Source organism: Salminus brasiliensis, chromosome 20 (genome assembly GCF_030463535.1).
Source record: "Salminus brasiliensis chromosome 20, fSalBra1.hap2, whole genome shotgun sequence".
NCBI classification, from domain to species: Eukaryota; Metazoa; Chordata; class Actinopteri; order Characiformes; family Bryconidae; genus Salminus; species Salminus brasiliensis.
Window position 1 is genome coordinate 7,872,613 of NC_132897.1, and position 27,666 is coordinate 7,900,278.

The following is a 27,666-nucleotide window of genomic DNA, read 5'->3' on the forward strand; positions in this document are numbered from 1 at the left end:
CTTGAGTCTGATGAGCGTATAAAATGTACATCTGTGAAAATGAAAATCTGAATTCCCGCCTTATTGAATTCAGACTCGTTCCCTGACTGATCCGAACCCCCTCCTCCTCCTCAGTGTTCAACAGGGACAGAGTCTGAGGGAGCGGAGGGAGCCTCGCTATCTGCGGTCGCTCCGCTTTCAGCTTTGAAACTTTGAGACTTGGCAAGTTCACCGTTTTCTATCAGACCAGCGCGACCACGCCCACTTCATAGGCGACAGCCAATCAGCTTGTTCAATGAGCTTGAGCGTCTTTTCCAAACCACAAATAAAAATAACAACAACAACAACAACAATAATAATAATAATAATGTTTTTTTATGTTTTTATCAATGTGATACATGTTTATTAATTTATATGATTACATATTATATATTATTAATAACACTAGATTTATTATTATTATTAATCTATAAATAAATCTTGTATTATTAATAATATGTAATGTATAAACATATAAATTAATAAACATATAAAACATTGATAAAACAAAAAAGCAATAATAACAACATTGATAATAATAATAATACCAATAACTATCATAATACAATTATTATTATTATTATTATTAATATTAATAATAATAATAATGACATATCATATTGAAAAAAATAATATTATATTACATATCAAATATTATTTGTTTTATAATATAATAAATAACAGCACAATAATTCATGCAAATATTTCTTGTATAAATAAATAAAATAAACATAATAATAATAATAATAATAATAATAATAATATCATTTTTATTCATCATCTTTCATTCATCAGTCCAGGGTTTTTTGCAGTCAGGGACTTACACACTTGTTATTGATTGAGTATTGCAAAAAAAACCTAGCAACCACCTGGGATACCATAGCAGCAACCTAGTAATTACACAGGATACTTTAGGAACAGCTTAGCAACACCAAGGCAACCAGTAGTTTTTTGGCTCATGTCAAAGTTTACATGGTTAAATTATATTATATTATATATACATACATTACAGCATTTATTTTATGATCACAGACCTCCTGGCCATTCATCACACTCCTTTAGGTGCAGCTGCAGCACAATTTAAGGGAAATTAAGGGAAAATCCACTACTTCTACTCAAAGCTTCTGCATAATTACATTGTTTAGATAAAACAAAGCCGTTCAGTTTGGTGTGAAATGCCTAATTCTAGAGAAACTAGAAACCCAGGGTACAGAAATGTTCACAGTGGAACCAGACATCTGAGGAGCTGGACGTCTCTAAAAGCTGCCTTATAGAAAGTTCCTAAATGCAATGATTATCTATACAGAAACCAGGGCAGACATGAGGGCAGGTCTGCACAGAGACTCGCATGTGATGAAGCAGGCAGATGCTGATGGCATGACTTTGGTGGAACTCGGGGCTGTGATGCCTTTGGTTCGTACTGTGTTCATACTTCAAACAAACCGCATCCCAGTTCGCCTAGAAACGGACCGAGACCCACCTGCTCAGGCGGCCTCAGGCCGTTAATTTGCTGTGTTCAAAAGGCAGCGTTCTCACTTAATCTAACAAACTGTATTAACAGAGCCCTCGCACCAGGCTTCGTTTTAATCTAATCAAAGCTGACCCAAGTGTAAACACTCTGAAATGGACTCTGTCAATGAGTTATGAAGTCATTCCCCCTCAAACACACCAGGTAAAGCCCCAAAAATAAAAAAGGTCGCAAATCAAAGAGCACTCCACAAAAGTCAGGTTTCTTTTTTTATTCAAGGACTTTGCTTCATACAAAATGTTAAGGTAGAAACAACTGCAGAATTCAAAGTCTGGCCATTGAAACAGAAATCAGGCAACAAACAAATCAGTCGCAGAATCCAGATAAAGGGTGTTCCAGCTCCCTTCCGGCGAAAAGGAGCTGTCCACAATGTTCAATACTGAGTTTATATAGAAAGTTATTTTTGATTTTTTTGTGTGTGTGTGTGTGTGTGTGTGTGTTTTTCTCTTTTTCTTTGTCTCCCCCTCAACAAACCCCCTAATTCATATCAAAGATCGTTTAAAAATCCCAACAGAAAGAACACAGCGTATCAAAAAAGTACGAAGATAAACAATGTGTAGTTCAACATGCACATACATTGTCAGACCATGCAAACATTACGCTTGACTCTTTTTTATCACCCCCCCCCCTCCCCCCCTTAAGGAGAACAGCCACATTAAACTGGATGTGCAGGAAGGACTTGGAGAAATTCAGAGTTTGGCAACAAACTGTGACAGGGGTCGGGGGTGGACGTGACCTTTTTTTTTTTTTACTCTCCCCAACAAATAATAAAGAAACTGCGGTTATGGATTAGGTGGAGTATATATGAACTACAGTTTGAAGCCACGGTGGCGACATGCCGGAGGACAGTGGACGACGTGTCAGGAGTGCAAAGAAGAAGAAGAAGAAGAAGGAGAAGAAGTTGTTCCACACTTCCACATGGACAAAGCGACAACTCGGGAGAGTCGTCGGAACAGTTTCAGCACGGCCTTTAAATGAAGCACTCGGCCACATAAGGAGAGTGCACGTATATAAAAATATCCACTGCTCAGCTTCTCTATTTAAAACACCTGCTTCTCTTTTTACGATGATGGGTAACTCTGATGCATGCAGATACATAAGATTGCAGTTCTTCTTAAAGACGTTACTGATTTCTGCTTGTTTAATCATTGTGCCTTTATGCATTCTAAAATATACTTTTTCATACAGTTTTTTTTTCATATATAGAAAAAGATTTGGTCACAATCATGCGGAAGGCTGAATCTGGACATCCCAGCAAGTAAAGCTACAGAATGAATGAAGTGTTGACATTATTATTATTATTTTTTTTTTGTCTGTTTCGTTTGATTTTATTCTTCAAAAGTGTCTCTTGTTGCATAGCCCTACTTAAACAAAAACCAAAGAATGCTTTCCATAAAGTCCTGCCATTTCAACGGCTAAGGCATTGCAGTCCCAAGCCTCCTCCCCCTCCCCCCTCATTAACCTTCCCCATGCTAAGCGGCTAAACGGACACACGGTTAGCTCTGAGGTGCTACAAAAGAAAGTGTTGGCGAAAGTTTGCCGGAACTGCCGGAGCTCTGTTCATCAGCTAGCTCGGATCTCCTAACAGCCATGTCCAACAGCGCTCTCTGTCTCTCTCTCCATCCACCAGGACGCAACAAGACCCCGTTTGAATCTCTCGGACAGCCCCCTGTGAAGCTTCCAACACGGTTGGTGCTTCTCCGTTCAGCGATCATCATGGCAAGATACTCCTCCTCTCATGGGATGAAAGGGGGCCAGCTGTAGGACTATATGGTCAGCAGCTGGGCGATCGGGCAGTGGGGGAATGAGAGGGATTTGAGGGATGGAGGGGAACTCCTACCTTAACATAGACAAGGCAAGCCGCCATACTGGTGTGGTCTTCACACACACTCTTAAAAATAAAGAGGGCCAAAAAGAGGCGATTCCATGGAAGAATCGCTGGTTTTTGGAGGAACCTTTTAAGTGGATGGTTCTTTAAAGGCTCTTATTTTAGGAAAGGAGATTTAGGAGTGCGGTCCACAATATGGACTTAAGCCCTACTTAACTTTCAATGGACGTCAATGTAAGAAGATCATTTTGGAGCATGTCTATTGGTCCATATTGGTTTATGAAATTTGGATGAATGTTTTTTTGCGCATAGAGGTGATGTACTGTTCGTAGTATAGGATCAATATCAGCGGACAATGCTGGATCCAATACAAGAGGTGGGAAAAAAATAAACATCTGACACGATCCTGTAAAAGCTTGGAAAAACACACAGTCATGCTGTGAGACAGCGTGTTGATAGCTATGCACTAGGCCTGAGCGACAGGGCTCTGTAATCGGAATTCAGTGATGACTGATATGCAACGCAATGACGAAAGGGATTAATAACTAGACAGGACTAGATTTCCTCTTAAACAGCTTGCTAAATAAAATACACTATACGTCCAAATGTTTGTGGACACCCCTTCTAATAAAAGCATTCAGCTGTTTTGAGTTGACAGCTTGTCTAGTCCCTGGAGAGACATAGTGTCAACAAAATAGGACTCTCTGAAGCAGTTTAACATGAACCTATTGGCACCATGCCTAATGCCAGGTGTGGGCTAGAGGGGTATAAAGCCCCCCCCAGCATTGAGCCGTGGAACAGTGGATCTGTGTACTCTGGAATGATGGATGGTGCTCCATCCTGTACTTTTTTGGGATGAGTTAGGGAGTTAGGGGATGAGGTGGTGTGGTGATCATCCAACATCCTGACCTTATTTAAGCTTTTGTCGCTGAATGCAATCAAATGCTCCAAAATCTTGTAGGACGGTTCTCTGGACAGTAGAGACAGTTACTCCAACAAAAGCAGGATACTATTTTCTTTAATACCCTTGACAATGAATGAGCAGGTGTCCCAATACTTTTGTCTATATAGTAGTAGTAGTATTAAACATGGATACATTGGAATTCCAGCTAAAAAATACCCTGGAATGCATTATCATCAACTGGTATAGTTGACAATGATAACCTGGGGCAATGCTAACAGTGCTAACCTGGGACATAAAACGTGGGACATGTATTAAATTCGGCATAAAACGCTGGTAAAGTATTGTCCTTAAGGATTGTGGTAAACTCTGAATTCTTCTGTAAACTGTTTATAGGAGCTATAGAAGCTAAACAGAAAATAAAAATGAAATCAATGCATTATTATGGTGCATCACTAAACATTACGAATTAATTACCTACTGTATTTCAATGGATCAATATTACTGATAAAGACCATATCACTAATGCAACTGGAGCGTTTCTTTATAACAAGAAAACTATTGTCATCATTATTTTGAGGTATCGCTCAGGCCTGCTGTGTGTGTTTCTCCCTGTAGGGTGGTACAGTCAGAACAGCCTACTTCATATGCTCATCTTAGGTGAAGGGAGTCACCTAAAAACAGCTCGTTTCAAAGCTTAGAAGATTTTAAAGAAGGAATATTGGATGTGTATCAGTATTGGCCAATTCTCAAGATTTTAATATTGGTATCTATTGAAAAAAAAAAAGCCACCTGTAGTTCTATACCAACTACGAGATTCAAGATCCAAGAACCATTTAGGAGCCAATATTTTTAAGAGTGTTTTGGCCAGTTATGTGGACAAAGCCTTGGATTAATCCCTACTGCAAATCCTGTTGAGTCTAGGAGTCTTAGGTGTAATTTGGGTCTTGGAAATCACCCCTGTGTCACACGGGCGTTTGCGGCAGTCTCCTCATTCCTATCTTTACGTACCACGAGATAAGATAAGGCAAATAGCTAGCAGTGCTGCTTCAGATGAGCTTCTCCACCAGAAGGGGACTTGCTTATCTCCTTCGCCAACCCTGGTCATTTAAAAAATAAATAAATAAATAAATAAAATCATGCAAACGTGTGTAACTTGTGATTATGACGTCCATCCGGACTGATACACGACTACTTCAGCCTTCATAATTTGCCCTATCTAGTATTTTACTTTACTTTTTTTTTCCCCGTTCCCCAATCCAAAAAAAAATAACCCACAAAAGGCCCTACGAGGAGATGAGAAATAAATAAACACAATCATACTGTCATTCCCATTCAAATCCTGATTCCAAACTGAAGGTCTGGTTTCTTTTGCTTCCACATTAAGGCCTACAGTCATAACACCTTGTAGTTTCCAGGTAAGCTTTAGCTTACTCAGCCCCTCTCTTACTCAGTCTCTCTGTCTCTCTCTTTCTTTCACACTAAAACGTCGATGCACTAAAAAAGTCTGAGGTCGCATCATTACTACGATATATTCAAAAGGTTAGGCACTTTGTTAAGAACGTCTGGAGCAGTCTGTAAGAAACGGTAGACCTGACAGGATGGTGGAACTTGTAAGCAATTCTTTTTTTTTTTTTACGGAAAACACCATAAGATTTTTACAGTATAATACAAAAAAAATCAAATGAAACGCACGTTAATGAATAGATAAAAGATCTACAACAGTTTGATACAAAAGGAAATTACATTTCGTATTTCGCCATGTCCTCCACACTGTCACACACAGTGATATGTGCTCGGAATGGTCATCAGCAGCAAAACAACAATCATCAACTTCATGGACGGTGTAAAATAAATGTGTGCGTGTGTAACGTGGATATTTGTGTGTGTATGTGGGTCACATACACAGCCTGCGGGCATGGTGTATCTTAGCAACATTCCTGCAAGCTTCTTGTCTTCTCATTGGGTTCCTCAGCACAACGTGCTACACACAGAAAGCCCAGACACTGCAGACACAGTGTCATTTTTCATGGGAATTTGCATTTTGAGGGTATCCACAGGCACAGCTCACTGGACAGCTGGCCAGAGCTCTACGTTCTAAATTGCAGAGCTCTATGGGTCACTGTTTTCCCAGACTACACCCGCTCTTTTTGACATCATTCAGACTGCGGTTTCTTTCACAACAGCAAGGAATTAAGAGAAAACCCCCAAAGTTTCATTAATCTGTCAGTTTGCTTTACGCTTCTCACTGAAGTGCAATGCAAGAACCCCAGTGAGTCTATTTCTATAGGTTCAAATACATTAAAACACAGTCTGGTCCTCTCCCTTTCTGTGTGTGGTGTACGTGTAGCCTACATTTCCCCTCCCGTCGCGAAGTTAAGAACATAAACATCTACATGTAAGCGTTAAACACATCGTCCATGAAACCAAAGATGATAAAACTCATCAAAATTGGACAACAAACAAAAAAAAACACTAAAAATCATCATCAGCAGAGGATCTGTGTGTGTCAGTGTGTTTATGTGTGTGTGTGTGTGTGTGTGTGTGTGTGTGTGTGCACGCGCATATGTGTGTGTGTTAAAGCCATACTAGCACCATTCGTCCTCCTCTGCTTCTGGGTAGTAGGGCGGGGCCCTTTCGCTGCTGGGCACGCCCAGCACATAGTGGTACCCATTGGGCAGCCCGTGGGGCGGTTGCTGTTGCTGCTGGGGCGGGGGAGGGAGGATCACTATCTGCTGCCCTGTGGTCCAAGGGTGGTGGCCTGCAGGCTCCTGGAAGAGTTGGGGCCGGAAGTTGCAGCGGGCGTCCGGCAGGGGTGGGCCCAGGAAGGGTTCGGAGCTGATCCGGGTGACGGGACAGGGAGAGCTGGGGCCAGAGCCACACTGCAGGAGGGCGTTGTGCTCAGACAGCCCGCGGCTCAGCCTGCCGGGGGTCGGGGGTGCGGGCAGGGTGGCCTGGGCACCCGCAAAGGGCACAGGGGAAGAGTTGGCGGTCTTGTAGGCCACCGCCGGGCGTGGGGTCAGGGGCGTCTGGGGCAGCTGCCTGCGCCCGCGGCTGGGCGTGCTGGCCCCCGAGCTCAACAACACCGGACTCCCTTTAACCCAACCACTGCCCTAGGTGAAAATTGAACAAGCAAATCAAAACAATAAAAACGATGAGGGTAACGAGTAAAAAGAGGGTAAGGGGACAGGTCCATGGCAAGGAAGGAAAGAAAAGGAAAGGAAAGGAAAGGAAAGGAAAGAAGGAAAGGAAAGGAAAGAAGAAAAGGAAAGGAAAGGAAAGGAAAGGAAAGGAAAGGAAAGGGAAGGGAAGGAAAGGAAAGGAAGGGAAGGGAAAGGAAGGAAAGGAAAGGAAAGGAAAGGAAAGGAAAGGAAAGGAAAGGAAAGGAAGGAAAGAAGGAAAGGAAAGGAAAGGAAAGGAAAGGAAAGGAAAGGAAAGGAAGGAAAGAAGGAAAGGAAAGGAAAGGAAAGGAAAGACAAGGAAAGAAAAGGAAAGGAAGGGATAGGAAAGGAAAGGAAAGGAAAGGAAAGGAAAGGAAAGGAAAGGAAGGAAAGAAGGAAAGGAAAGGAAAGGAAAGGAAAGACAAGGAAAGAAAAGGAAAGGAAGGGATAGGAAAGGAAAGGAAAGGAAAGGAAGGGATAGGAAAGGCAAGGAAAGGTTAGAATAGGAAGGAAAAAAAGACAAGGAAAGGAAAGGATAACAAGGGAAAAGGGGTAGGATATGATAGGTTGGAAATGAAAGGAAAAGAAGGGAAAGGATAACAAGGAAAGAATTGTATAATAGGATAAGATAGGACAGAACAATGATGGATAGGAAAAGATAGGATAAGATAACAAAGGATAGGATAGGAAAAAGGATAACAAGGGAAAATAGTAGGATAGGATAGGACAGGACAGGACAGGACAGGACAGGACAGGACAGGGCAGGATAGGATAGGATAGGATAGGATAGGATAGGATAGGATAGGATAGGATAGGATGGGATGGGATAGGATAGGATAGGATAGGATAGGACAGGATAGGATAGGATAACAAGGGAGAATTGTAGGGTAGGAAAGGGGATAGGATAGGATAGGATAGGAAAGGACAATGATGGATAGGATAGGATAGGATAGGATAGTATAGGATAGGACAGGGTAGGAAAGGACAGGGTAGGAAAGAATAGGAAAGGACAATGATGGATAGGAAAGGATAATAGGAAAGGATAGGAAAGGATAACAAGGGTAAAGATGGACAAGGAAAGGATAACAAGGGGAAAATGGTAAGATATGACAGGAAAAAGAAGGAAGGAAAGGACAAAGAAAGAAAGGTGGGATAGCAAGGGAAAGGGGATAGGATAGGAAAGGATAGCAAGGATAAAAGGAAAGGAAAGGAACAGTAATATGTATGGCAGATGGCAAAGAAAGGAGACGCAGGACATAGACACACAACAGACAAAGACAAAGAGGACCAGAGGACAGCGCCAATAGGATAGTGAGAAAAAAGAAAGGAAAGACAGACAAAATGCACAGAGAAATGGTGAAGATGAAGAAAAGAGTAGAAAGAGAAGTGAAAGGCCATGAGTGGTTGCACTAAGGGCAAAGAGAACAGAGTGAGTTTCATTTGACATACAGAAAGAAAAAGAGCAACAAAGTTACATGCATTGAAAATCAGCATGCCATTAGTAACATCCAGAGAATTTCAAAGGAACTACAATAAATCGACCCTGCAGTACATGAACAGTTCAAAGAGACCCGCCCAGCGCTGTGCAGACAGCAATCTAACAACCATCAATCATGGTATGTCTTTATAACATGGCATAACATAGTAAACCAGCTTCACAATGTACTCTGTTTTAATGCTTGTAAGACACACACAACCCACCGCGGTATAAAATAATACACTTGTGAGAGCATGCCCGGGTAAAATGCATGTAGAATGTGATTCTGACGCTGTAGGAAGCCATCATGAAAATTCATGACATCTCAAACTTCAGCTTAAATAGGGGGAAAAATCTCCAACACGCTTCCTAACCTCACTGAGAGTCCACTGACTCTACTGCCTCGCTAGCCTGCTAATATGTAGCTCAGCATGGACCCACTGCCCCCTCTTTTCCCACCTGCTTGCTGAAGGCGGTCTCTTGAGCCTCTCCAGGGGAGGTGGCACAGCTGGCTGGGGCAGGTTTGGCAGGGCAGTGCTCCCGGCTGCCATAGCGGTCACATGAGTAGTAGCGCTGCTTCTCCGCAGTGGACGAATGGTGCTTCCTCTCGTGGGAACGACCTCGATCATGCCCCTTCTCCCGAGTTGAGAGGGTACCACCCCCAAGGTCAGCTGCTGTGCCTGAGAACATGGGCAAAATGAATGGTTGAAAGGAAAACAATCAAGTGGAATCAAGCCGTGGAAATCAGTAAAAAAAAACTACAGCTAGAACTACTCACAGTAGAACCCGTGTTTACTTTAGGCCTGGCTAAACTGGCAAGAACACCACCCGCAGATTCTTTGGTAATAATAGATGTTTCATTTACAAGGAATGGAGATATATATCTTTGGCTTCCAGAATTCCAGAAAGTTTATTTTCTTGTAAACAAATATTTGAGCATGGATTTGTTATTTGTCCTCCAGCCAGTTGATATGAAAGCACAGCATCTCAGAAGAGACACACATTTGACACCCTTGCTGTCCAAAAGATTCATCTGTCTATAGCACATTGTTCCAGAGGTCCTGGTCTTTTTCTAGGCGTTCTCTGGCAAAAATTAGTCTTGTTCTGACCTTTTTTTGACAGCAAGGGTTTCCTCCTAGCACACCTCCCATGAAAATTAGATGTGTGTGGTATCTTTCTTATGGTAGATGTTGTGCTTTCACATCAACTGTGGCAAGAGCAACCTATCTTGTGGTCTGATCTTGGGATGAATTCGCCAGGTTCTCCAGGTTCGCCAGTTTCCCTGGCGAATTCATCCCAAGATCAGACCACAAGATAGGTTGCTCTTGCCACAGTTGATGTGAAAGCACAACATCTACCATAAGAAAGCATGATCTGTCCATATTTTCAGTTCCCTTGTTTCCCTTAGAAGTTATTTTGCAGATGGTGGAACAGCTGATTTGCTCTGAATTTGCTCTAAGATCTTTTTAAATCCCTTCCCAGACTCATCTGCACCTACAACCTTCTTTTCAAAGGCCTCAGAAAGCTCTGTGGATCTGGTCATGATGATCTTCACCACTCACCGCCACTTCAACAATCAAGGGCATACCAAATGAGGTTTAAATAACACAGGCTCCTCCAGAATCCTCTCTAACCACGTTGTGATCATCTGCAGCTGATGATCTGCACCTGCTTCATTCTAATTGTGGGGATGTTCTAACTTTTTCTCACAAGAACATTTCTTTAGTTGTATGTGTTTAGTTATATTACCAAATAAAGATCAAATATGATTCAAATATGACTGTATATTGCTCTAAAATCAGTTGATTCAGTTTTGGAAAGAAAGCAGGCCAATGCCTACACAACAGTGCTGATCAATCACTACCCCTATGGATCAAAAGGGAACTGCAACATGTGTGGAAGCGTTGGTCATCCTAGTCCCACCTCCCCTTCAGAATTCCACATTCTTTACACACCAGACTACGGTTCTTGTTCTGTCTTCTTTTTTTCCTGCGAGTTCCGACATTTTTCCCCAGTGTGTATGGTCGGCCTGCTGAGAGGTGGCCATAAATTAGCAGGTCACTGCGTCTGCAGTGTGTCTGTCAGCCCCTTTTATCTGGGTAATGGATGCCAGCTGCATGCTAAAGCTCTCGCTGCTGATTCTACTGCCGACGCGGGGTAGAGGCTGCACTGATCTCCAGCACATGTGAGCTACAGCTGAAATCTGCAGAACAAGTGTGCGCTGCTTCAGGCTGGTCAGGAACTGGTATGCTAGGCTGGTAGAAGGTATGCTTGTTCACCTCCCAGTCAGCTCAGTAAGAGATAGAGTAGAGTAAAGGAGTAGTAAAGGAAGGGTGAGCAGATGCCTATATTTCCTGGACGGACCACTGTTTCACCTTCATTACTGAGAGACAGGTCTTTATCCTGGTCCTGGAGTATCACTGCACTGCACATTCTCCTTTTCCCAGTGGATGTGTTAAAGTAAGGAAAATACCACAACATGCAGGACAGTCTAGCTAATACTTCCTTTCTTATTCCAATTTTAGACATTTCCAGTTTACACATTTTGCACACATAATGCAAGCTGCCACATATTTTCCACTAAGTGCCACTAATGCAGTGCCATTAGAAGCTGAACATGCTTGGAGGAGAGCACTACCATAGCCAACATGCTCATGTGGGGCTCACATTGGTGGAACATGGGCTAGGTGGATTCCAGGTGAGTATGGGCTCTGAGCGGGTTTGTAATTGCTGTTATTACTGGGACTTCCTAAGTTGGGCTTCCTAAATGGGCCCCATCGTTACACCCCACCCTAAACTCACATGGGTCCCATCTAGGCCCCATGTGCAGTGTACAACTCAAATGGGGCCCATGTTTAACCCCTCCTGATTCCATCACTGACATCCATGGCATCCATATGTGCGGCCAACATGGAACCATTGACAAAATGTTTTAGTTCCCAGTTGGTCAGCTGATACATGCTTCCACTGACTAGCATCACACTGAGTGATGGAGGGGTGAGGGAAGGCCAGCCTACCTACCCAGAGGGAGTGAGGCCAGTTGTGGTCTCTGGGACTCTCAGACATAGATTTTCAATCAACGTAGAAAGTAACTGTAGCCTAAAGGAGTGTGGCATTACTAAGGATCGAGGATCTGGAACTCTCCAGATGACAGGGCTAACACTTAGCTGGCTGGGCCACTTGGGAGCCCTGAATGGTGATTTTTAAAGAAGGTAGGATGTAATGTAGAATGTATGAAGTGTATGTTCATATGTTTTACATTTTTTAAGAAGCTCTCTAATCTTGACCAGCTCAAACCACTGTCCAAACAGTAGCTAATAAATAAATAATGGCTGATAAATTGCACATTTGCAGACCCTCTCTGAGTGTCCAGATTGGATCATGGACACTCAGCACTTACAGAAGAGACAGGCACTGTACTGACACCTTTTTGTCCCGCAGGGTACAGACAGAGTAAATGTACTCAGGAATATACAAAATGCCCACAATGATGCAATATGCTGTCAATACAAATACAAGGTATATGCTACTGGCCGCACGTCTTCACTGACCTCCAGTGCTTAGAGGTTGGCCACTGGGTGACCTGTCCAGTGACCTCTGCTTCTTGTCTCTCTCTCTGCGGTGGTGGCAGCGGTGATGATGGTGATGGTGGTGCGTTCGCTCCTGAACAGGCTTCTCCAGGGTGTACTCGTTCAAGTTCACCTCTGGAGGGCGCTGAGGTGCAAACGTGGAGGCAGAGCGTCTCATGGGGGAGTCAGGAATAGGCTGGGGAAGGAGAGGTGAGGCACTGCTAAATATCGACAGTAACTATTTCCTGCACGGCACTGGATGAGTACTGCCCTCTGCTGACAAGACAATCAATCAAATTAGCACCGAGGTTTTATCTCCCTGTCTGACAGCCTAGTCCAAGCTCAAGTCAGACGTATGTAAGAACACTAATTACAGTAACCCTCCCACACCAAGCTGCAATAACAAAGTATTAAAGGTCAAGCATTGGGGTGGTACATCTGGGACAGCTGCTCAGGCCTACTATAAAGCAGTCTCAATTTAGCACTGACCTGCACTTTGGACTCAGCATTTAAGAACATGTTGCTATCAGCTAGCGTGTTTACGTGGTTGCCGTGTTCGACCGGCAGTCTGAGATAATTAAAGGTGAGGTATCCTCTGAGAAACCATAGACGGTGTATGTCTTTGATGTCTTGTTTACCACAATAGACAACCTGTCTCTATCAGCTAATCCTGTTATCCCCACTAATCATAGGGTGAAATACTGCTATTGTACTTTAAGCCCATATCTTAAACAGCATCCACAGCATTGTAAATATAGTGATAGATGGTGTGAAGCTTTTAGCATGTGTTCAATATCTCTACCTATACAGAAGGAAAGAAAATACCTACCGCTAGTAAAGTTCCTGGAGAGTGGCGCGAATGACTTCTCTGTCAATGTGCCACGGAGAAGAGCATCAGAGGAAAGAAGAAGAGCAAAGGTTTCATTTGTTAGATTGCTACAATATGACAAACTGATGTCACACGCACAAATTACTGATTCTACAGTCAGTTTCAGTTTCCTGATGAGCTTACACTGGAGAACATGACACATTGGCAGTTAGGCCAAAAGTACCTAGACACCTCTTCTAATGAGTGGATTTAGCCACTTGAAGGTGCAGTGAACACAGTACACTCATCAGCCATGACCTTAAAATCACCTGCCTAATCTTGTTTAGGTCCCCTAGTGCCACCAAAAGAGCTCTGGCCTGCCGAGACATGGATTCCACAAGACCTTGGAAGGTGTCCTGTGGTGGCTAGCTCCAAGACGTTAGCAGCAGATCCTTTAAGTTCTGTGAGTTGTGAAGTGGGGGGGCTCCATGGATCACATCATCAATAAGCCTTGGGCACCCATGACCCTGTTGCTGGTTCACTGGTTGTCCTTCCTCCCAGCACTTCCGGTAGAGACTGACCAGCGCATACCAGAAAGACCTCAAGAGACCTGCTCGCTGTTTTGGAGTAGTTTTCGTCATTTAGTCATCACACAAGCTATCCAGTAGAAAGCCTTCTGAAAAAAAAGCTTGGATGTTTGGCTCCAACAAAAGCAGGAAAAACTCTTTTTGAATGAGCAGGTGTCCCAATACTTTTGTCCATATAGCGTATCTCAACAAGTGGTATTATTGGGGACTGGAAAGTAGTCTTTCATTTAATTTATCAACCAGTGAAATCTTTCATTAGCATGAAAGTGAGGGGAAAAAAGGCATCTCAACAGGCCACCCTTAAGTATCTGCCTCAAAGAGCTTGGAGTTTTCCAAAAGTTCCTTCCAACTTCAAGACACTTGGTCGAAATAGGGGGTTTCCTGTTTTTTTTAAAAAAAGGAAGATCTTACTACAGCGGCACACTTTTCAATACTACTGCAAGCATCTAAATGCTAAGCTTCCGCACAAAAACTGTCCACAACCAGCACCAGATCTTGTGCTCTTCAGCTAGAGGGACTAAAACACTCTGTGTTTGGCTGTGCAGCCTCTATTGCTGTAAACCAAACTGCGGATCTGGAGCCGGGCCAGAGCTACTCAGCAAAGTGAGGGATTTCCCCGGGTGGAATGGGAGGGATTTTAGTTATATGAGCAGGTGCTGAAACTTCACAGTGTAAAGCTAATGGCTATTATCAGCCTGGCAGGCACTTTCCTAAGATCTGGCCCAGGATGGGAATCTGATTTGAGTGTGAAATTAGAGAAACCCCCAACATTTTCAGAGCTGTTTTATCATCTCATTACACCGCAGACGTGTGGGAAGGGTGTTGAGTGTCGGGAGGCAGATCTTAATCGAGCTCTCACTCTGATGGTTTGTGCTGAAAACTTGGCAGAGAGGCAATGATGGAAACAGGACTGGAGAAAGTGAAAGATGAGTTTGAACTCTCTCTATACATCAGTCAGCCATAAGATTAGCACCACTGACAGGTGAAGTGAAAAACATTGATGATCTTTATCTACAGTGGCATCTGTCAAGGGTGGATATAGTAGGCAGCAAGTGAAGAACACTCTTGAAGACGATGTGTTAAAAGCAGGACAAATGAGCAAGTGAAGAAACTGTAATGTCTAGACGACTGGGTCAGAACATCTTCAAAACATCAGGCAGGTCCTGTGGGGGTTTTCAGGTAGGACGTGGTCAGCATCTATCACAAGTACTCCAAGAAAGGACAACTGTTGAACTCATTGGTGCGATCCGTGGAGGCCCCACCTCACAACTTACAGGACTTACAGGACTTACAGGACAAGATCTGCTGCTAATGTCTTGGTGCCAGATACCACAGGATGTCTTCAGAGGTCAGATCTCCAAATGATCTGTTGTGGTGGCACAAATGGGACCTACACAGTATTAGGCATGTGGTACTAATGTTATGGCTGATTGGTGTACAGGAGGATTACTAGCTGAAGTTTTACAAAATGTGAAGTTTAGAATTCTCAGTTTTTAATATTCAAGGTGGGCTTGAGCAGATCATTGAGTCTCAAGGCCGATCCTTGAGGGGTGCAAACTCTAGTTCAAAGTGAAGTTCGGTTTACCATCTCAAGGTTTTTAAGACCTTGATAAATAATCCATCTTAACTTAAAGAATGGTTCATAGATCAGAATTTCAACCAAGCAAAATGAAAAAAGACAGCAGACTGAAAGGCAACCTCTGATCTTGAGTACCTACTGTACAATTTTCATCTCTTAATGTGAGCAAAAAGATTCTCCACTGCCCACTTTCCCTCTCTTAGCTCTTAGCAGAAAGCCAGTACTGGCCACATCACTGGCAGCCACCCAAAGACTAATCCTGTTACTCTGTACTTGTCTGCCTGCCCTCCAAAGCCCAAATACCCCATATATTCATTAGAACTGCAAAGCACATTTGTGCAACAATACATCAATACATCCCTCTCCTAGTCGCACCCATTGGCACACACAGCTTGTCTAGTCCCTGACGAGAAGTGTTGCCAATAGAATAGGACTCTCCAAAGCAGAAAAAACATGAACCTAATGTCAGGCGTGGGCTAGAAGGGTATAAAGTCCCCCAGCATTGAGCTGTGGAGCAGTAGAACTGAGGGTTGATTGATGGGGCTCCATCCAGTCCTTTTGGAATGAGTTAGGGGGTTGGAGATGAAGCGGTGTGGTGATCATCCAACATCCTGACCTCCTTAATGCTCTTGTTGCTGAATGCAATCAAATCCTCACAGCAATTCTTCAAAATCTAGCAGAAATCTTCCTTCACTGCACAGTATTATGATAAGCTCTGTTTTCAAACCCTTGATTTTAGAAGAAACAATGAATGAGCAGATGTCCCAATACTTTTCTCTATGTAGTGTATGCACAGGCTATCACCATGCTAAGTGATGGGGGCATCGAGAGGTAGGGCCCAGAGAGAGAGCAAGGACAATTAAGCTGTCTGGGACTTCTGGCCATGACTGTAGCTAAAGCATGACCAGGGATTCAACCTGTGATCTCCTGATTATGGAGGACGCTTAGACATATACACAGTATTTTAAATGTACCTGCATCTCTGCGTTGAGTTTGGGCATGGACACTGCACGCCCTTGACCATCTAAACCAGCAGGTGCTACTGTGTTGGCACTGTTCTCCATCTTCCTCATCTCTACTGACACCTGCCAGAAACATGTGCACAGTTAAAAAAAAAACAACAATTCTAGCTCTAAGGACTGTATGAAAGCTGCTTAAGACTTAAGTATACCTGGGCAGTGTTTGTGTTGGAGATGTCTTCTGACTGGCCTCTAGAGATAGGTCGCCTCTTTGACTTGGGGATCTCTTTGGCTTTCTCCGACACCCAAGATGAGGAGCCTTTGATAGCGCCATCATGGCTTGATTTACTTTATAAGACAAGACAAACAAGGTAATAAGATTTAAATATGCAAAGAATGGCTTGCGATTAAACAGCTTGCGACACACTATCTCATATCTGCAATATGGATTGTGTGTATAGATCTGTGAGTGCAGTTCTTGTGTGGCTGAGTGTACGGTTGTGCAGTGATCAGGGCCTACAGTGTACGTCCGTTGTTAAGTGTGGTTGAGCTGGGTCTGTGAGGCTGACTGTCTGACGGGCAGTCCACACTGTTCTTGGTTTTCTCCTGCATAGGTGTCAGAGGCAGGATGGGCTCCAGGAGCGCTCCCACTTTGTTCTGAAGAGAGAAAAATGACAGAGAGAAACTTTCAGGTTTCACCTTTTTCAGCCTAGAACAGAAAGCTGAGGCTGCAGTGTGCACAGGCTCAGTTAAAGACAGAAACGTAGCGTGGTCTGAGGAAACCCAATTTCTGATGAGGCACAAAATCCATGGACAGAGTGTGTGGGGAGTGTTTTCTTGAGCCTGTTAATACCAACCAACCATAGCCTGAATGCTACAGCCTATTTAAGTAATGCTGCTGATCATGTGCATCCCCTCATGTGCTTGTCCACCTTGTGGAATCCATTCCATAAGGAATCAAAGCCATTTTGAGAGCAAACAGAGATGTATGAGCTTGTGTGAGTGTATATATGGATGCATGCTATCTCACCTGAGGGCCAGGTCCTGTCTGCTCTTTGGACTGCTGCTGCTGCATCTGCAGTCTCTTGGCTCTGTTCTGCTTGTAGTAGTCAAAGATCATAAGAGCAGCATACACCTTCCCAACGGTCAACTCGTTGGCTGCAGGAGACAGCAATGCTTCATGAATCAACTGACACATGGACATACATCTTTATCCTGATCACTGAGTTCAGTCATTGAGGCTCATTCCTACACACTGCATAGTGACTAAAACTGCAACACTCTGCTTCATACCACTAGATGGCAGTAGAGGCCCAACCTGCTGAACTGAGCTCAATTCAGACAAGTACGCGTAGGTAATGGTAAGTAACTGGGGTGCTTACGTTTGTGGGGTGTCACCAGCAGGTCCATGGTCTTCTGGGACAGGTTTGGCCAGACGGTGGCCAGCTCCTTCTTCAGTTCTGCATCACACAGACGCTGGGCCACCATTCCTGGAAGGGAAAGTCACAGAGCAGGTGCTTAGCCCTCAGAGAGACACATCAGAGATTTTTCAGTTATCAGAGAGAGACACCACAGATAACCTCAGAAAATAGTGCAATTTCAGTTTGGAATCAAGTAAAATTGAACAACGCTTGGCCTCTTTCTTTCGGGTCACGACTCAGTTATGTAATCTGTTGAAAACGGGCAGCTTCTGTTCTTGAATCATCCTCAGATCTCCCTCAGAACGTTGATAGCAGTTTGCCTTTTGAGTGATACTGATGAGCTGATGAAACATCTACGACATGCATGAAAGTGAAATGAATACCATTCCATTTATTCATAAGTCACACTGTTCTTTCTTCGGTCTTGGGAAAAGGCCTTGGTAGGAAAGTGTTTTCACATAAGCCAGCATTTTTAGAGCTTAATTCAAGTTAACACACAAACAAAACACATTTCTAATTGAATTTCTTGAGTATTTTGTAGGGTAGCAGGTACATAGTCCTTGGAGGCCCTAAAAAGACTGGGCAGTGAAGCTTTAGAAAGCCATCCGGCATTCCTCTGTGAATCTGCAGACGGTACGCACAAGCTCCCACCACTCTAATAAGGCCTGATGGGACGCATGGCACCAAGCACAACCCTCAACACTCAGCTAGGGGAAGAAAATGAAGTTAGCATATGTCTCCACAAGTCTTTCACAGCTAATTGTTAAAAATCTGTGGTGTATGTTTATAGATTTACTTATACATGGCTGACATTGACAAGCATAGCATTTACACACGATCCTGAGGTCACAATGCCCAATGCCAAACACCAGATTGGGGCACCATCCAATACCTTTGGGATGAGACGAGTGGAGTTGTACCAACTCTTTTAAAGCTACTGTGGCTGAATGCAATCAAATCCACTAGCAATGTTTTAACATCTACTGGGAAACCTATTATTGGAAAGCCTATCAATGCCCTACTCTCCATTTCAGTGCTGTTTTATCATACCGTTATCAGGTTGTACTCACATTTTCCACTTGGGGAAGTACCTGATGTCACTTCTATTACTGTATTAGCTCAAGTTTGTAAGATTGTAAGATGATCCTTTGGAGGGGAGAAGGAAGTTCAGCAGCAGACCTTGCCCAAGAATTTGCCCACTGTGATCTGGCGCAATCCCCCTTTCAAATTGGAATTCATGGTAAACTAATGGCAACTGCTGGCAAACTACTGCATATTTTATACATGTCCAATGAAGCCACTATGCTAATGTGTTATGCTAAAGGCGAAACAGCTAACAACAACAACATTAAAGGAAATAAAAAAACGAAATATCTGCTCCTCATTGTCTCGTACATTGTCCCCTCCTACCGCTGTGCTGAGAGTGGCTTGTACGGTCTAGACTGGGTCAACCGTTTGGATCAAACCATTGGAACTGTACTACAGAAGACTGGGCTCTTGTAGAGTAGGAAGATTGTGTGACTGACCTGAGGCCAGCTTGATTTCCAGGGCAGTGCGGATCAGGGCCATGAGCGTGGAGGTGAAGTGCACCGAGTTGTCGTCGGCAATAGGCATGTTCATCTTCACCAGACGCTGGGGGGAGTCAGGAGGGCCATTAGAGATAAAAGAGCACTCTGCAATTACCAAAAAAACTAACAACCCAGGCCAGCAAGACGCCTCCGGCCAAAACCATCTGTGTGCTTGTGAGAGTGACCTCTAAAATTTGCACTGTGATACTCGGAAGGCCACACAGGGCTAAGTTGTAGTTTTCTGCTTGCTTGATCTCTTTAGGTGCACATGCTCTCAGTTCAAAGCACACAAAACGTTTTGTCCGAAACAACAGTGTACAAATACGGAGACATAACAGTATTCAAACGGTCACATTCACTTCTATAGGCTACAGTCTGCAACCAAAGTGTGTCGGTGAGAGACTGACACTGACAGGAGAGTGGAGAAAAGCATGTACACATAACCATGGGGGTGCCTCAACAGGTCACAGGAGCTCCACTCTGCCATCCGCTGATCGAATTACTCTGTATTTTGTGGTGGATCAGGAAGAACGCTAAATTTTAATTCTGCAATTCCAAGCTGTGACTTTCAAGTGCTTTCTAATAGGGCCAGACCGATAATTCCAGTTTTAAGAACTCATATATAAATAGATTTGTTGATATAATGTTGGAAAATATCTTTAAATATTAAGTTTCTCACTGGCAGTCATGATGTTATGATTCTGAAGTAAGACTATGTCTGTTTTAAACAATAGCTACCGAAACAATGGCTAAAAGCTACTGCTAGGTCATTCTAAGAAGGGGGACTGGCTGACCGGAGGCTAAAAGTTGATGCTAGGCTGATTGTAGACTTGGGACTGGCTAGCTAGAACTTAAAAGCAACACTAAGACCAAAGAGAGCAAGCACCACTGCAGTTATCCATGCAATGAATAGCCGAAGCCTCTGGAGATGAAGATGAAAAGTCTAAAAGCTAATGCTAGGCCGACTAAAAAAGGCAGAATGGCTGGACTGAGAAAGCTATGCTATACTAGACTAGATATGGCTAGGATGGACTGGGCTATGGTACGCTAGGAGTCCTCCATAAAAGAAGGAAAAGCAGAGTGTTTCATTCTGAGGCTAAATAACAGGGTGGTAAACAGCCGTGTAAAACTGCCTATTTGTGTAAAATGCCAAATATCTTTCCAATTTGGACCGCCAACTGGACCCAACCCGTCTGTACTCTCCCCCCATCACATGTGATGTAGCTCTCAGCACGTCCAGAAATGTGTGCTTTGAGGGGTGGCTCAAAGTACCAATTCCAGTTTCTGACTATAGGGGGAGCAAGAACGGCCTATTCTCACAAAATGCTGCTTTAAGGTGAATAGACTTCTACATAGTGCTCCAAAGGTCATCACATCTAAGTCTCCTATTATTACGGCTCATATAAAAAATATGATTTCGATTTATATGATTTCAGATGTTTCTGCAGAATAATCAGCCAATTTAATCCAAACAACATATCGGTCAGGCTCTATTTACTAACACAAGCTGCTGCACTGAAGCACTGTTTTAGCACACGTGCACGTGACTCATATTAATTCAAACTGTACATGATGTTATGTTGCTGAACAGATAGCTGTGTGGTGTACATTAGTATGACAGGCTGTGAAGAGTTGAGCTCCCCTGAACTAAAAGAGCATACATCCACTTGCAGTAGCAGTGCAAAGAAGAAAAAAAATACAACCCAAAACAGTCAGAATGGAGAAAAGGGAAGGGGACTGTCACACACAGCCGAACGTTCATACACTCAGCATGGAGGAAAAAAAAGCACGGAACAAACGAATAAGAGAGAGCAGAGAGAGCAGAGGACATGGTGGATGAGAGACTGGGAGCACGAGCAAGAGAAAAAGAGGCAGCGAGAGAAATATAGAGATAGAGATAAAGTGAGATAGATAAAGACAGAGAGAGAAAGAGAGAGAGAGAGAATAGATCTCATGGCTGGAAAGCAACACACATACGCACATAGCACTGCTCCACAACAAAGAAGAATGGGAGGGAACAGCTGTTAGGGGCACAAGTCTACTCTAGGTTAAGAGGTTAAGCTAAAATGACATGTTCGCTAAGCTAAATGTGGGGCCACTATAAAAGAAGGACCATACCTACATAATATCTATTGCCTGGAATGGTTCGACCAACTGCAATCAGACACCAATAAGGCACAGCTTGTTGAGGGGGTGGGTTAAAGGTACCGATTCGGAAGCAAACAGCTAATGCAGAACATATTCAGAATCGCTCGCTATGAGCTGCTCGTATCGTGCACAAACAATGCAGTGTAAGGACGTATTTGAATAAATGGGAAAGGTGACAGCTTTGAAAGCAAAACAGACCAAGTACGGGCCTTAAGACTTCTCTCAGGCTATCACTAACTCCAGAGGACACAAGCTAGAACCTCTACTGGGAACCTAGACTGCCGCCGTTCTATGGCCTTCATCTTTAGATGATGCAGCAAGTGGACAAGGGGCGCAGTGGTCCGAGAAAACGGTGGAAGAAGGAGAGGGGCCACACCAGGAAGGTTGGGAGAGCGGGCAAAAGAAGAAAAAAAGAAAGAAAGGAAAACAAAGAAACAAGGGGCGGGAAACATTGCAGAGCACAGAGATTGGCTGAAGGATAAGCCAATGGGAAGACAGGGCGAGCAGAAGAGGTGTTGGGGGAGAGGAAAAGGGGGCGTGAAGTCGGGCTACCTTGTAGGCGATTCGTGGCGGACATTTCTTTCCCAAACCTAAAGGTGGGGACATGTGGAGCAGCATCTCATACATATCGCGGTACTTGATACGGCCACTTCACAGTGTAGAGAAAGCAAAAAACCCAAAATAAAAGACAAGGATGGGGAGTTAGAGAGACGGGAAGAGGAACAAAGGGGAGGAAATGAAATTTTGGAAAGGAAAAAAATGAAGGAGAAGAATCAAACCAAACCAACAGACAAACAAACAAACAAACAAACAAACAAAAAACAGAAATCTGCGTTATTTAGATTTCCAAGAGTGTTATGGTCAGGGATGCCATCCTTGCCCGGGCAGGGCCAAGGATGGATCCTAAAAGGTCTGAAGGGGGAGTTGATCCCTGATGGAGAAGATGGAAATGGAGCAGAGTGAGATGCACACATGGTGTGGATGGTGACAGAATGGCTGCATTGTTTGGAAGATGTCTGCTTCTGCATGCTAAGAGACATCATGTGGGCTTTCCTCTTTCAAGTGCTTGGAAACAAAGGTTTCAATGCCATGCACTAACCCTCAGTATAAAGCACTTAGCAGCTTTAGCTTTAGTGGCAGAAGAATCATTTCATTTTCTGTTAGCTGCATCAGTGACTATTTATGACTACATAATAATACGCAGTGAGACCATTACTTAGCTCAATAGTTAAAAAATACAAATATGTCATGGAATACCACATAGACAATGTGTGGTAGATCATTTTGTGGCCTTGAAAGCTTTGTTTCCCAATCAGCGTCATTAACCATAAGCCAGTCAAGTCTGGAAGGGCAAGTGCTTGTGTATAGGCAAGTCATTTAGTGCACAGCCATTCAGTTTGGGTCTCTGGGCAGTGGCGCACAGAGCCCACGAAAGTGGAGGAAGTTTCTGGGGTTGCAAACCTTGTATGCTACCCTATTAGGGCAGTTCTTCCCTAAGCCAAGAGGGGGCGAGATAATGCGCAACAAATTGTACATATCCTTATAGGAAATCCGTCCGCTGCGGAGAAAACAAGCAAGACATGACACATGTATAAGGACAGCTTGGAGAGAGAGTACATTAGCATAGGCAGTGGGCTTGATCAGACACGTATGGGCACTTTTCCATCCCATAGCCGTCCAGTCGGCTTGTGCATTAGCAGGGCTCCTACAGATACTCAGAGGGAGACAGTTTCTTTGCATATCATCTCATCAAAGAACACAAAGGAGGGAAACATTTCATCAGTACAGGCACTACAGGCTTTTCCCCTAACCCTCGATCTCAATACTGCTGCCAGACTATCTTACCGGGTATTTGAGAGAAGCAGAAGTATCTGCCCAGGGGGCTGAAACGTACCAAGCGGCCGGGTCGTACTCGGCCCACACACGGATGAACTCGTCCAGGTGGTGAGGACCCAGGATGGAGGAGTCCCGTGTCAGGTATTCAAAATTATCCATGATCACGGCCACAAACAGGTTCAGCATCTGCAGCAAGAAGAGAAGTTGCAGAAGAACCCAGGAACCCTGGCTGGGCCTACACAAGCCTTCATGTAGAGCAGGGGTGCCAGGTCCTGGTCCTGTTGATACACCACCTTGAGGAGTTTTAGCTCTAACCCCTAAGAAGCATCAGAACATTATAGCCAGGGGTGGTGGATCTGAACTCTCCAGGGTGGTGGATCTTCAGAAGCAGAGTTGAGCACCCCTGATGTACACCACTAGAAGAGCTATAGCATGAACGACTATTTCATGTCAGTGCAGAAAGTGCATCTTCAGCATCATCAGATTAGAGTAAAGAGTACTTTACTTTAAAAAGAGTAAAGCCTTTTTTGGTGAAAACAGTGGTTGCAAGAGTTCCTGTGGCTTGTGGCTTGTATGTTGAAGCTATTTCTCTCCTGAGAAATGAAGAAATGCTTTTCAGGGTATGAGAAAAGTATATCAAGTCCAGGGTGACATTCCTCTCGGCCAGAATTGACTTTTTTTCTGATATTTTTAGCCTCAATGGAAAATGAAACATTTCTGAAACAGCAGGGATGCTTGTGCAGTATAGGACCCTAGTGGGTGATGTTTTATTTGTTTTTTTTTTGTTTGTTTTTTTGGCATTTGGCATCATAAATAGAGACCTTGCACACAGGGGAAATTCTTCTACACTTGTGTCAAAAAGCCAAAAGGGAAGGACAGACTGCCTATTTATTGCAGAAAAAGAGAAAAGAGAAAACAAACCAAACACTAGCAATAATAACTGATCACTGATTCTGCTAAAGTAATGGACAGAGATGGACCAAAAGCACTGACCAGAAAGGAGCAGAGGAAGATGAAGGAGACGAAATAGAAATAGGCAAAGTCGCTGCCACACTCCTTGCCCAGGATTCCCGAGCGCTCATCACATGTGCGGTGACTCAGGCATGATAGCATGATCTCGTGCCAGGCTTCACCAGTAGCACTCCTGAGTGACACACAGGGCATAATTACATCAGTATATAAACACACAGAGGAACAGCTCACAGGAACTAAACAAATGTACACTCCTCACCCTCACTGCTTTTTACGTATTTAGCTGTGAGGCTAATGTAATGAAGGCCTACACTCAGCAGTTAGCATCATAAAGACTGCATGCCCTAACCATAACACACTTAGCTACTAACTAACTAACTAACTAACTAACTAATTTACCCTAAATATGCCCTGCTGAAAAAAAATCCAGCCTGGCCAGCTTAATTTGGTCAATCAGCTCTTGACCAGCATAGGGTTTTTCATTTTTTCATTTGACTTTGGAGGTTCTGCTAGTTCTGGTGTACCACTATGACCAACCTGACCAAGCTAGCCAACCAGCTAGCATGACCAGTCTGACCATATTGGTCCACTAGTATGACTAGCTTAGCCAAACTGGTCAATCAGTATGACCAGCTTGACTACCAGTTTGATCAGTCCATCAAACCCACTATCATCAAGAGCTAAGCTATTTAACCATCTTAACCAGCTGGCTTACTGGCATAGGGCATGTCTTTCGCCTGTCCAATCAAACTCTCTGACTCTGACCGATCAAAGACCAGCTTAGACCATCTGAAACCATGTACCAGCAAAAGCCGGTCTTGAGCTGGACTTTTCAGCAGGGTAGTCAATCAGCCAAGACATATGTTTGGTTTGCAAGACAAGAACTGGACAAAGTATGACCACAGTTTGGAACTCAGCTTTATGTGGGCTACATTAAAGCCTTGGCACGCACCCATCAGCTATGCTAGTGGGCAAAAAAAAAATGTTCTTCAAAAAGTGTTCTTCATACAGTACGTCCTATTATCATGTACAGCAATGCGAAATTACATCACTTTGTCTACTTGGCGCCTAATTTTGTTCATTTTTATACAGATCAGTAGGAGAGTAATGATCCAGCCTGAAGGAATAACTGAACAGTACAGTACATAGTGGAGCAAGTACAGGACACACTGTAATGCTGATTAAAGCACATGAAAGGTAAAATAAATTTAAAAAAAAAACATAACTCATCATAATTGAATAATAGCCAATGCCTACAAACAAGAAGAGTCCTTGTCTTAAAAACAAGAGCAGGAAGAAGACCTCTGGACTCTGGGCCATGGGTGGATGTGGCACCCTCTTAAAGCCTCTCAATGACATTACAACTTCCATAGGACTTTCTGTGGTATTACATGACGCCCACATTCATGATTACATTGGTAAGGATTTGCCATTAAAGGCTTCAGTGGCACATGATGTGCCTGTCTGTCCTTGGTTTGCCAGCTATAAAACATCAGGATCGATATGCATTTATATGATGGTTCATTTTCCTCTTCTACTGCCTGCAGTAAAAACAGTAAACCATTTTGGAAGTAGAACAAAAATCACACCTCATGCCTCTTTCATTTTCCTCTTACTGTTGCTTTTTCATACAGGCCTAATTTGGTGGGATCACCATGACCCTGGACACCAAATATGCCTAAAAATTTCCAGTTGAGGCAAATGGAGTGAAACACAGTATACAGACACCGGCCAGTAAATCATCTGTTATGACACATGACATCTGATTTCAGGTTGTCTTTCAGGGTGAAGTCTGGAGGAGAATGCTCCTACAGGGGACACATAAGTCTGCTGTGGTTTGGCATCTACTAAGCTGAACCAGTTGGTGGCTCCATTAGCAAAGCGCTGGGTGCTTTGCTTCTGTGCTTCTGGCACTGAGCCGAAAGACTGTCTGGGAAGGGGAGGGAGGGGTGAGAAGGACTGTGGGGCTTCATTAAAATATGGAAATCTAAAAGATTTTCAGTGGGATCAGCTGCCCTGATCCTCCAGGTGGCACTTCAAACTGCATTTTCATCCTACCAGGGGGCAGCAGCGGGGAAGAGGGAGGTAGAGAGGTAGAGAGGTATTTAACACAGGGGGCCTCCAGCAAGAGAGTGTAAACACATCTGAAATGAGTACAGAACAAAGACTGTGCCGTGGCAGACACACACAAACACACACACACATCAACATAAATGCACTGTCATGTATCACAGTAGTAATGTTCTAACCAGGGGGCACACCGGAGCCTAACACTTAGAGGACACCGACAACCCCCCCTATCTGCGTAGCCAATTAACAGAGAGAGAGGGGACATACTTGCTTTGCTCTCCACTCTATTATCACCCATCATCAACACTTTCTCTGCACTTTTCCGTAAATTGTTTCCGAGCATGTGAAGTAATAACAAACCGTAATGTCCCCTCCTGCGGCAGTGAGACTAAAGGATGGCAGCAAGACATGAGGGGGATTCAGTTCAGGGCACGTTATTCAGTAACTCTAGTGGCAAAAGACTCAGCAGGGTGGATGGATATGTGATGGAAAAAATGAAATATCTTTTTAATTTAGCAGTGGGTTTAGACACACACACACAGACACACACACACTTCTTTTATATATGACTTTAACTGGCCCGAAGCCAGGCTCTGTATGAAGTTAGGATACAGTGCGTAATTCAAACTCATTAAACTTGAAGAAATAAGCACTGGTGCAATAAAAGAACTCCAGCAGAGTCATCATGAAGTAGCTAAGTCATATTAGGTTGAACCTCAGAGTACTTGGTATGCAGTACACATGCTTTATTGGCTTGATTCTGGTATATATATATTTATATATATATAAGCACAGCATCAAGGTTTTGAGGTGTTTCAAAGGTCTGTCTGTACCTGAAGAGCAGCATGAGAGCTTGGAGGAACGTGCGGAAGTTGTTGTGGTGGTTGATAGCAGTTTCCTCGTTCAGATCAATGTTTCCAAACACCTGCAAAGACAGCACAGCACCAAACTCAATAACGGCTTATACCAGTGAAATGTTATTAAGACCACGTGAACACTAGAGCTTAACCGATATATTGGCAGTCCATACTGACAACTGACTCCCAGTTTTACCGATATTGCCAAAAATAACGGAGCATGACAGGCCAAACTGTCACCATCATGGTTAGCACAAAAAGAGGTAAAATGTAAAAGCCCAATCTTAAGCATGATAATTATTCATTGTAGCAAACATAACACACACATAAATAATAGAAAAAGCTGCAACGTATCCTAGATAGCTCAACACAGAAAGTC

General features: G+C 43.5%; 1 protein-coding gene across 6 annotated transcripts in view; it reads right to left on the reverse strand.

Moving 5' to 3' along the window:
• Positions 1-1,742: 1,742 nt before the first annotated feature.
• Positions 1,743-27,666, reverse strand: part of cacna1ba (calcium channel, voltage-dependent, N type, alpha 1B subunit, a) — a 158,870-nt gene continuing 132,946 nt past the window's right edge. For 3 of the 6 annotated variants that reach the window (XM_072664581.1, XM_072664580.1, XM_072664578.1), the window contains 14 exons: positions 27,264-27,355; positions 24,382-24,532; positions 23,447-23,574; positions 22,105-22,201; positions 19,363-19,468; positions 17,798-17,905; positions 17,446-17,573; positions 16,936-17,072; positions 16,628-16,763; positions 16,431-16,541; positions 13,312-13,350; positions 12,465-12,678; positions 9,373-9,593; positions 1,743-7,388 (listed from right to left, as the gene is read on the reverse strand). In XM_072664581.1, the coding sequence (XP_072520682.1) occupies positions 6,864-7,388; positions 9,373-9,593; positions 12,465-12,678; positions 13,312-13,350; positions 16,431-16,541; positions 16,628-16,763; positions 16,936-17,072; positions 17,446-17,573; positions 17,798-17,905; positions 19,363-19,468; positions 22,105-22,201; positions 23,447-23,574; positions 24,382-24,532; positions 27,264-27,355 (2,193 nt within the window). In that variant the 3' untranslated portion in view covers positions 1,743-6,863. Of the gene's footprint in view, positions 7,389-9,372; positions 9,594-12,464; positions 12,679-13,311; positions 13,351-16,430; positions 16,542-16,627; positions 16,764-16,935; positions 17,073-17,445; positions 17,574-17,797; positions 17,906-19,362; positions 19,469-22,104; positions 22,202-23,013; positions 23,111-23,446; positions 23,575-24,381; positions 24,533-27,263; positions 27,356-27,666 lie in introns of all 6 variants that reach the window. The other 3 variants (XM_072664583.1, XM_072664579.1, XM_072664582.1) reach the window with 2 other exon arrangements.